The sequence below is a fragment of the Penicillium arizonense genome (assembly GCF_001773325.1).
Source record: "Penicillium arizonense strain CBS 141311 chromosome Unknown PENARI_contig001, whole genome shotgun sequence".
In the NCBI taxonomy this organism is placed as follows: domain Eukaryota; kingdom Fungi; phylum Ascomycota; class Eurotiomycetes; order Eurotiales; family Aspergillaceae; genus Penicillium; species Penicillium arizonense.
In genome coordinates this window covers 1,625,463-1,635,412 of record NW_019173278.1, presented here as the reverse complement: position 1 = coordinate 1,635,412, position 9,950 = coordinate 1,625,463, and the positions used below count along the sequence as shown (strand labels likewise).

The 9,950-nt window shown below is 53.4% G+C and overlaps 5 protein-coding genes across 5 annotated transcripts; 4 read left to right on the top strand and 1 right to left on the bottom strand.

Moving 5' to 3' along the window:
• Positions 1-17: 17 nt before the first annotated feature.
• PENARI_c001G11512 (uncharacterized protein) lies at positions 18-1,130 on the top strand (the record flags this gene model as incomplete). Its single annotated transcript, XM_022627034.1, has 1 exon — positions 18-1,130. A coding segment is annotated over one exon (1,113 nt), but the record flags the coding sequence as incomplete, so codon positions are not given.
• A 747-nt stretch (positions 1,131-1,877) lies between these two features.
• On the top strand, positions 1,878-2,330 carry PENARI_c001G06074 (uncharacterized protein; the record flags this gene model as incomplete). The annotated part of the gene is made up of 1 exon (XM_022626614.1): positions 1,878-2,330. One exon carries the CDS (start codon positions 1,878-1,880, stop codon positions 2,328-2,330), a length of 453 nt encoding a protein of 150 aa, XP_022493383.1.
• Positions 2,331-2,507: 177 nt separating this feature from the next.
• On the bottom strand, positions 2,508-4,033 carry PENARI_c001G11389 (WD repeat protein; the record flags this gene model as incomplete). Its single annotated transcript, XM_022627020.1, has 2 exons — positions 2,508-3,726; positions 3,777-4,033. 2 exons carry the CDS (start codon positions 4,031-4,033, stop codon positions 2,508-2,510), a joined length of 1,476 nt encoding a protein of 491 aa, XP_022493718.1.
• Positions 4,034-4,227: 194 nt separating this feature from the next.
• Positions 4,228-4,996, top strand: PENARI_c001G08993 (uncharacterized protein; the record flags this gene model as incomplete). Its single annotated transcript, XM_022626837.1, has 2 exons — positions 4,228-4,366; positions 4,422-4,996. 2 exons carry the CDS (start codon positions 4,228-4,230, stop codon positions 4,994-4,996), a joined length of 714 nt encoding a protein of 237 aa, XP_022493111.1.
• Positions 4,997-7,473: 2,477 nt separating this feature from the next.
• Positions 7,474-9,804, top strand: rim8 (pH response protein PalF; the record flags this gene model as incomplete). Its single annotated transcript, XM_022626206.1, has 2 exons — positions 7,474-7,935; positions 7,990-9,804. The coding sequence occupies 2 exons, from the start codon at positions 7,474-7,476 to the stop codon at positions 9,802-9,804; spliced, it is 2,277 nt and encodes a 758-aa protein (XP_022493852.1).
• Positions 9,805-9,950: the final 146 nt, after the last annotated feature.

Sequence of the window (9,950 nt, the reverse complement as noted above, 5' to 3'; positions counted from 1 at the left end):
GCGGCTGGGGACGCGAGCATGAGCAGGGTGCCACCGTCATTGGTGGCCCCTCTGGAAACGACGGTGGCCAGAGCTTCAGCGCTCCTGTTACCGTCGACACCGACACTGATGTCAACGAACACAACGAGGATGATCACTCTATCCACCTGAAGCACAAGGATGTCTACCCTCGTCCTCCCATCCACTTCGGTGCTCACCCTCCTTTCCGCCGTGCGTACTCTCCTAGCCGCGAGGCTGGCGGTGGCACTGTCATCGGTGGTCCCTCCGGTGATGATGATGGAACCGATTACTCGGACCCCACCAACGTCGATGTGACCACTGGTGTCAACGAGCACCACGAGGACGACCACGCCATCAAGGGTGACTTCACTGACGTCCACCGTCCTGCTCCTCCTCACCACTCATGGGCGGACGACGAGGAGGGTCCTTACAGCTACGAGGAGGGTCCTTCCAGCTACGAGGAGGGTCCTTCCAGCTACGAGGCTACCCCCGCCCCTGTTGAGTCTCCCGTCACCGAGAGCTTCGGTGCTGGTGGTTCTCCTCCTGCCCACGCTGAGGTTCCCCAGGCCGCCACTGAGGCTGAAGCTCCTCCCCGCGAAGACCACCAGGAGTGTGCCGCCAAGGTGCACGAGGTTGTCCGCACCGTGACCAAGACCCAGTACCAGACCGTGGACGCCACCCCTGAGGTCCCCAAGCAGTACAAGTTGAAGGCCCAGACCAGCGCTGTCTCCATGGCCGCTACCCCCCAGATGTCTGCCCAAGTTGACCCCAAGGTCTTCTCCAACGCTGTCCCACTCTCGGGCTCCGCCTCGTCTGGCGTCCGCTCTTACGCTCCCTACTCCTACGCTTCCCAGCGTCTCATGAGCCACGCTGCTTCATACTCCACGGTCCCCGTGCACGTCCCCGTGGCCACCCCTGCCTCCTCTTCCTATGCCATGGCCACCCCCTCTGGCAGCATGGCCAAGATGATGCCCACCGGTGTTGATGCCGTGTCACATGGAGCCAAGTCGTCCGCAGCTGCATCTCCCTCCGAGCATGCTACCATGTTCGAGGGTGGTGCTGCCCGCCTCTCTGGCGGTCTTCTCTCCGCTGCCGCCGGTGTTATGGGTGTGCTTGCCTTCATCCTCTAGATGTGGGAGCTCCCCTCTAAAACTCAGGCGTTTGGTGTATAAGTCCGCTTTCACTCGTTAGCTCCTTCCTTTTAGTCTTGTTTCCTTCTGTATTCTACGCGTTTGACTTCGTCATTAATGTCCAGTTGTGCCCTTGAGGATTCTTACAAGTATCTATAACATCAAGACTTTACTTTTTCTTACTACCTTTCATCATAGTAGCTCAAATGTAAACTCTCACTGTAGGTCCGTAAACGCCTCCACCACTCGTGTTCATTGAAAGACCCAGACTTACTTTCACCCTCACAATCGACATCGAAACTTGAATGCAGGTGGCTCCAACCCTGATCTAATAACAAGTTAAAATTGCGACCCATTTTCGTCACCCAGTCCATTACATATGGCAACCCCCACCGAGACTACCAGAAAAGAGGACTCAATTGCCCAGAATCGACTGAATCCTTGTGCAAAGCTCCTCTTTGTTCTATGTGGATAATGCATACCACCAATCAAGACAGACCCGGTGTGAGATCATCACTTCATCATCCCTAGACCAATGTTGTGACATCAGCCCGTACGTACAATCCAACACGAAGTGAGTCTCTGGATCAATTATAAAAGACTGGATATATCCATTCCTTCTCTTGTAGTATAACAGAATCCTGCCTATCCCAAAAAGACACTCTACCATACCAGTACCAAAAGTCCGAACTGCTTCGGACATATCGTACCATCAAACCAACTCTCGAAACAGCCTTAACTTCCAAAATGGTTCGCCAACAAGACCGCCAACAAGACCCCCACCAAGGCGGCAGCCTCTCAGACATGGCAACAACAGGCACAAACTTGCCCAACGACGCAGGCAAAATGCGCACCATCCCCTCAGTCCCACGCCCAGACCAAAGAGCCGACCACTTCGGCTTCGACAACGCCGGCATAGCCGAACCATCCACAGCAATGGCCGCCGACAACGCCACCGACGTGCCACGCTCAACCCGTGACGTCGGCCAGAGCGGCGAGGTGATTTCCGGAACCGGGAACTCCATGCCGGCTGGCGTGGAGGCTAAGCATGCTTATATGGGTCCTAATCATCATGCTGGTCATGGTGATACTCGTGAATTCAAGCATCAGAAGTATGGTCGCAGTGAGTTTGAGCGGTATGCTAAGGAGGATGAAGATTCGGGCGAGTTTGTTGGTCAGCATAATCTGCGCAATGAGTAGGATGGATGTATTGCGAGTTGAATCTTCTGTTTGGCTCTGCTGTTTGGTACATGATGTTATGATATGGCGTTTTGATCCGATGTAAAGTAGGAAAATTGATTTTCGTCCTAAAAAACATTGATCGGGTTATTTGCGTATATTTGGTTTGTATTGTACAGTTGGTTGTAGATTCATTGTTCATATTTGAAGGCTGGGTTGATCGGGCGCGAGGAACCCTTGGTAGATCTCATCTAGAACGTCTCGCTTTCTCTTGCGATCGGCCATGCCTGCTTCCTCGGCTTCTGTGGGCTCACCGTCTGGTTCGCGAGATACCCATGTTCGGATTGTTCCATCACCATGCGCGGAAAATAGCTCGATGCCCTCTCCGGATGCACCGTTGCCACGCCACACTAGATCATTGACGCGGGCGGCACTAAGAGCGCTCGATCGACCACGTACATTCTGTGACCCAATCGTTAGACCTGGGACTCGGAGACGCTTGACGAACGTTCCCTCGCGCAGTTCAAACATGAAGATCTCGCCGCGGTCATCTTGTTCATTGAAATTAGGCCATAGTAACGTCTCATGACCGGGACTCATTGCACCTTTCGGTACCATCAGCGGGGCGCGTTCAGCCAGGTGCGAGGAAGAGCTATTGCGGACCCGAGGACCGAAATGTACTAGTGTATTAGCACCAGTCCCCGAGTCCCATACTCGGATCCGCGAGTCCTGACCCGTTGTCACGATATGACTTCCATTGGATGTCCAACGGACCCCCGTCACAGGCCCGTTATGAGCACGGGAATGTCGAGAGAACGCCGGACGGCTCTCATAAGAGGCGGGTATAGACCCCGTCCCTGGTAGACCTAGTCCCACAGGATCATCCATATCCAAGGTTGCAATGGCAGAGTTGTGACCTCCACGACGGACATCGAATATGATCACCCGATTGTCGACTGAGCCTGACGCAAGCAGATGGGGTCGATGGGGAGCCCATGCTACAGACAATACCGCGCCATTGTGTCCTGGTAATCCTTGCGTTGATAGACCTGATCGTAGGTCTACTAATCGTACCGATCGTTCGGATGTGCCTACTGCGACAAGCAGGGTAGACCCAGGCTGAGACGAGAACGAGTGCGAATATGGAGTGCAGTCGAGACTGAATGTATGGACCGGGGTGATAGAAGGTGAATCCAGCGTAGAGAGCTTCAATGTACCATCATGCGATGTCGAGAAGATCGTTGAAGGAACGGGATCAAACGGGTAAATCGAGAGCGATGTAATCGCATGTGTATGCGCGTCGGCATGCGAGGATTTACTAACCGACGCGCAAGATTGATGGATATGTTCAAGCTCCGAACCTCTTGTTTCGAGATCCCACAGGTGGATCGATGGATCGGCGCCTCCCGATATCATACTATACGCGCATTAGATTGACAATTATGGAGATGGAAAAAGTGCACGCACTATCGGCCCTCGAACTGATCAACAGCTAGGCAATTCACGCCGGACTTGTGAGCAAACACCTCCGCCGCGGAGTTAAGCTCTTGATCCAAAGGCGCCACATCATCTTCGGTCCGGTCCGTTGATGCAGCTGCTCTGCGACTGGAGAACCGTATGCCTGGAGCGGGTTCGAGATGGTGGACTAGTCGGGTGGTTTGAGCGACGTGAAAGTCATTCGGATTGACAGACCCGAGGGCTCTGTTGAGGAGATAGGAATTCATTCATTCATCAGCGTCGGTGCCCTTGCATGGAGTCGGAGCTGTTGCGGAGGCCGATGATGCTATGCTCCACCGGATTAAAGTTGTGCCGGCGCATCAATGTTTTTGGGGACTTGGAGGTCTCGACTCCGTTCATGCTCTGCGCCGCACTAGATGATTTGTCAAATCTTGACTGATCTGTCTGGCAAATCTCAATTATGTCTGTTGGCAGGTCGCGCAGCGTGACTCAGGACCATTTTGTTGAGCCTGTGGAAAATAACGATAACGATGAGGTGCTCGAAGACAAGTCTTCGAGGTACTCAAAACGACGTGCTAATCTCTACGACGCGGTAGCTGGTATGCTGTCTCGCTTGATTTTACCTCTCGGACGCCAGTTAATTAAAATATTCAGGTCGTGTCAACCCTCGCGGAATCCAAGCATCCCAGCCGGTAGTCTCTTATCACCGCGATACAGCTTCATCGGGCGCTCGACCACTCCGGCCGGAGGAACTTCTCCTCCGCAAACAGAATATTTCAGTAGGACCCGTTAGCGAACAGGTCGAGAAGACATACTTCGCACACGAAAATCTCCCCGATGGTCAATCTCTGCCGAGCTCCGAGCTCCTCGAGACGCTTCATGCTTATGCGGCCGACTTCTACGAATACGCTACAGCAGACAATGGCCAAGATGACCACAAAACCATGGATGAGACAGCCCTACTTGCAATGGGAATTCTGATTGAGGAGATGTCCAAAGACGCTCTGGGCGACACGGGTGATCTTGTCCTCGTCGAAGGGCAGGAGCTGTTGGAAGAACAGGAAGAACAGACCGGCGCTGAGAGCGACACTACAAATCAGTCTGCAGCACGAATTGTGCGAAGGAAACGAGCCAGCAGTAGTACGAAAAACAGACCGAAGCGCCGCAAGTTAACTCGTTCGGCTTCTGCCACAACGGATGTGGACACTGAGGTTGACGACCGACGATGAAGTCTATGGCATGTGCTGAATCTCACATCAGGGCATCCACGCATGTGTCTCCTCGGAGGCTCATGCCTCTAGCCGTATCACAATACGCGAGAGACCGCAGAGCCTCATCCAAACCCTTAGAGGACGAATCGGGTCGCACCATTTGCAGTTGTACAGACTCTGCACATGGTGTCGGTATATATACAATTCTCTTTCCATACCCTATGGCATACAAGCACCAGGCAGCACCCTGTACGACCATGTGTCCCAGCGGCTCCTACTACATTGAACACACAACGTGTACCGCCATGTCTTCAGACCATTCAGGGAACAGCATCTGAGAATACCGTGGCTAATACTCCGGCAAACAGGGATTAAAAGTTGCATATTGTCTATTTGCAGGAGATTGATATGTCGTGCACCCTGCACATGTCCTCAACCCGGGCTAAAATTGCCCCATCTCTGCCATGAAGCCATGAAACTCAGTTTTGGTTGCAGTGTGCTGTCTCACTCGACGCCTTCACCCTGCTAGGATCTTCCAGGAATTTCCTGGATTAAATTTCGTCGAGGCTTGATATTGAGGCGTCAAATCACGCATTTTAGACAAAGTACAGACTATTTATTAGTACAACCTGAACAGTGTTAAATAAAGTTGACAAGCAATTAAAGCATTTAATTAATCTATAACATCAGTCTGTTTCAGAGACTAAGCAGGTCTGTAACATTGAAAACATGAGCTTGTGTGGTGTGGCACACGGGCACTTCCCTGACTTGATCTCTCCACCAATGCTTAACTGTCCCACTCTTGACCAGATCAGGGAAGGCTGACGACACAAGCTTTCTGGGGTATCTCGCTTAAAAAAGTATCAAAGGCATCATGGTACGTGGCTTCGGACGTTTTCGAGGATGACAGGGGTCGTTCAAAGGAAACTACTGACGCGTCTTGTTGCACCCCAAGCCACCCAAACTATCCAAAAGCGCTAGACAGCGTCTCATTCTGACTCACCTTCGCGCCACTGGAACCTGTCACACGCTCAAGGATCTAGAGAAGACGCTACCCTCGGTGGCATCCATCAATGGGATCCAAGTCAAGGAGTACATCCAGGCGCTAACCGATGAGAACCAACTACGAGTTGAAAAGATCGGCAGCGGCAACTGGTACTGGAGCTTCGCCAGTGACGACAAGCATGAACAAGAGCGCCACTTGGCCCGGGTGAGCGCGGAAGTGGAGAAATCTCGGAAGTCCTGCACCGAGATGGCGGCGGCCCTGGCCGATGAGACAGCCCGTCGAGAGGAAGAACTCGAAGACGAGGAAGAGAGGGAGTCCCTCATACTCCAGAAGGCCGGACTTCAGACGGCCGTGGACCGGGTACAGACTATAGAAGCCCAACTCACCAGGACCCTTGACTCGCTCGGCGTCAAGAGTGTCAAGCAGGTCCAAGCAGAGCTAGCGGGGTTCCGGCAGGATGCACTGAAGTGGACAGACAACATCTACGTGCTAGAGGAGTATTTGCGCAAGTTAGCAGGCGGGGACAGACAAATGGTTGAGGAAGTGTTGCGAGAATGCTATGGAGACGAGTACGTGGCCGGAGAGGGTCTACGAGAACTTTGAAATAATACGGCGCATCCGTTTAAAAAGCTTAGGATTGCTTAGCGCAGAGAAATAAAAGAAGTTTGAAACGTTACAGGTGATAATCCTCGGAAATGCCCAGAAAAGGGGAACTAGTTGAGCCACCAAGAGAAGCTTGACCGTGCGACACGCGAATCGAATCCATCTCCGCTCCGGCTTATCGCAACCTGACTCTCTCTCTTCTCTCCCTCTCTTCTCTGTCTACTCTCTGCCTTCTCTGTTCTCATTCGTAACTTTGTTCTCTCCGGTTCTCTTCCTCTTCGCCTCCTCGTTCCTCGTTCCCCTCCAGTCCTACATTCCCCCGGCTCTTCTTAACCCCCCCAGTCGCGCGCCCTCGGGTTCTGGACTCTCGACTCCGCGCCCCCCAGCATTCAGCCATTGTCGCTATTGGTCCCTGTGCTGTCATTCCTTCCGCATTTCCGAAACTTATCTCGCGCCACTGGACCCAGTTCCCGCACCGATACGTTCCTAGCGGGCGTACAGGTGATTCTCGCTCTGATACCAGAAACAATGCGGTGCAGTGACCCTTGATACTCCCCATTCCTCTCTTTGGACCCGGGGAATCTCTTGCTTGTGTGGAGAACACATTCCTTGCACGTTTGGAACCAGACTGTGTCCAGTACACTGGTCCTGAGCCCCAGATCCCCAGATCCCCGACGTCAACGACTACTCGTTTGGCTCGATCGGAGTTCCTGACGTAGCTTGAGCTGCTCACTGCCTGTCGGACCATCCCCGCGTCCTCCTGCTGCCCAAAGACCGCCAGCGTGTCTGGTCACTTCGGTCGCCAACGCTGTCTCAGTCTTTCCTTCCCAGTTTCTCGTCCCTGCCACGTTGTCTTGTATAGATGCAGTAACAACGGCCGTGTGTCATGTCCGCCAACCCTCCCACTCAACCTTCGTTGCCGCCCAGTCGGAATCGCAACTCCTTCCTATCCAAGTTTCGCTCCCCGCTCGGCCAACGGAACCGCGGTATCACTGACTTCTATATCGATCCTGACGACCCATGGCGCTCATATTTCCCCGGCGATGTCATCAAAGGCACTGTCGTCGTGACTGTCGTCCGTCCCGTTCGCATTACACATATCGTCGTATGCCTCCATGGTTATGTGAAGGTGTTCAAAAATGCGACACCGGCTGGAGAAGCAACCCCCGACTTGGGCTTCTTAGGACCTGGGCGGGGCCGACGCGGCGCAGAATATATGGGTAATGGGCTAGCGAGCTTGTTCGAGGATGAGGTTGTTCTTTGTGGCGATGGACGTCTGAAGGAGGGAATCTACAAATTTCGCTTTGAAATGGGGCTCCCACCCTATGCGCTTCCTAGCAGCATCAATGTGCGTTTCTTCATGCGACAATTCCATTCAAGCAGCTAACAAAGGCGTATGCAGTTCGAACGGGGCATTATCGGCTACTCACTTACCTCCACCCTCACCCGACCGACCACCATGAACCCTACACTCACCTGTCGACGACGGGTCAATCTTCTAGAAAATATCGACATTGCCACATTCCCAGCACCAAAGGCTCGAATAGTCACATTGGAGCCGATCTCAAAACGTTCAAAATCGCTCGCAAAAGCAAAATCAACGAGTTCCGACGCAACTGCAGGACCCGACACATCCTCAGTTGATACCCCTATTAGTGGCGCGACACCCTCGGTAGATGGGAGACCACCATTAAGCCCTTCACCAAGCAATGTGAGCTCGTCCAGTCGACCGAGCAACAGCAGCCAGAGCTTCCAGGTCGTCAGTGACCCTAGCTCATCTGCCAGCACCAGTGGACGAAATAGCGAAGGTCGCAGCGCGACTCCTTCCGTTACCGATAAAACCATCACAGCAAAGGCTGAGCTCTCGCGCGCTGGCGTGCTCCCGGGCGATACCCTACCCATCACAGTCACTATCAACCATTGTAAACAAGTGCGCAGTGCGCACGGAATTATGGTTACTCTCTATCGACAAGGTCGCATTGATCTTCATCCGGCAATACCAGTCGGTTCAACAGCAGCTGGAAAAAAGCCGGTCTACGAAGACTGCTATCCTCGTTCACGCACTGGACTTGGAGGACTCACCTTGGGGACGAGTCGAACCAGCAGCACTTTTCGCAAAGACCTCTCGCAGACATTTGCTCCGCTGATCGTTGATCCGAGCACAATGACTGCTATTGTAAAAACTTCCATCAGAATACCCGAGGACGCGTTTCCAACCATCACGCGCGTACCGGGAGCCATGATCAATTTTCGTTACTACGTGGAGGTTGTAACGGACCTGCGAGGCAAAACCACTTCCCCCGATCGTTTCATCCCGCGTTTCAACATGGTATCAGGCGGGACTACTTTCTCGCCCAGTGGGCAGGTTCTCAATCCAGCCGATGCGAACAACGTTACTACCAACTGGGCCGGTAACATCATGGACACGGATGCAATTCGCCGTGAAAAAGGGGTTATCTCAGTAGCGTTCGAAGTTGTCGTTGGCACTCGTGACTCGCAACGACGGAAGGCTGTGAAACGTACCTCGTCCACGGCCGCCGAATCGACGACGTCACAACCTACGCCACAACCTGCGCCTGCGGCATCTGCAATGCTCGTTAATCCTGTTGATGGGGAGGAATGGCCTGAAGCGAGCCCATTGCCTAATCCACAAGGCGAATACGGGTCTCATGAGGAGTACTTCCCTGACGAGTTGCACTGGGCAGAGTATCCAGAAGAATACCCTGAGCAGTTCCAGCCAATGGACCCCATGGTTGCGCATCCAGAGGTGGAAGAGCCCGTGGATGAGAAAACACGTGTAAGACGCCACGAGGAAGCCCTCTTACCCAGTCAACCGCCAGACGAAGCTGAGGCAGGGCCGTCCAACTCCCAAATGGATGTTCCGACCGCGCCAGTTTTGCCGGATGATCATCATCTCCAAGACTACCAGCACCTCCCGTCTCCAGACACAACCGGGCAGCCGCATACGGTGCGGTCGGCGGAGTCGCTGCAGACCGTCGTGCCAAACGGCACTCCTGCCGGGCCCGGGGAGCCACGTGTGTCTGGCGACGACAAGCAAGAGCTTGAGCGTCACCGACTTCAGGAGCAAGCAAGCGCGCCTCAAGATGAACCCGAGGAGACCAGCGCTGGGCCAAGTGCACCGGTCTTCGACGAGGATGATCAATTGGTAGGCGGGACGGCGCACGCGGACGAGTCGTTGCCTCGGTACCAGCGGTGATTGTTATGTATATTTGCATTTACGGGATATGGAAGATACCACTCGCATTATTTAGTCAAAGGCGTTTACTGTACTATATTTTACTTCACATTTCTACCAATTTCCAATACAAATCGGTCAATTTCTAATCTCTCGCTTCAAATGTC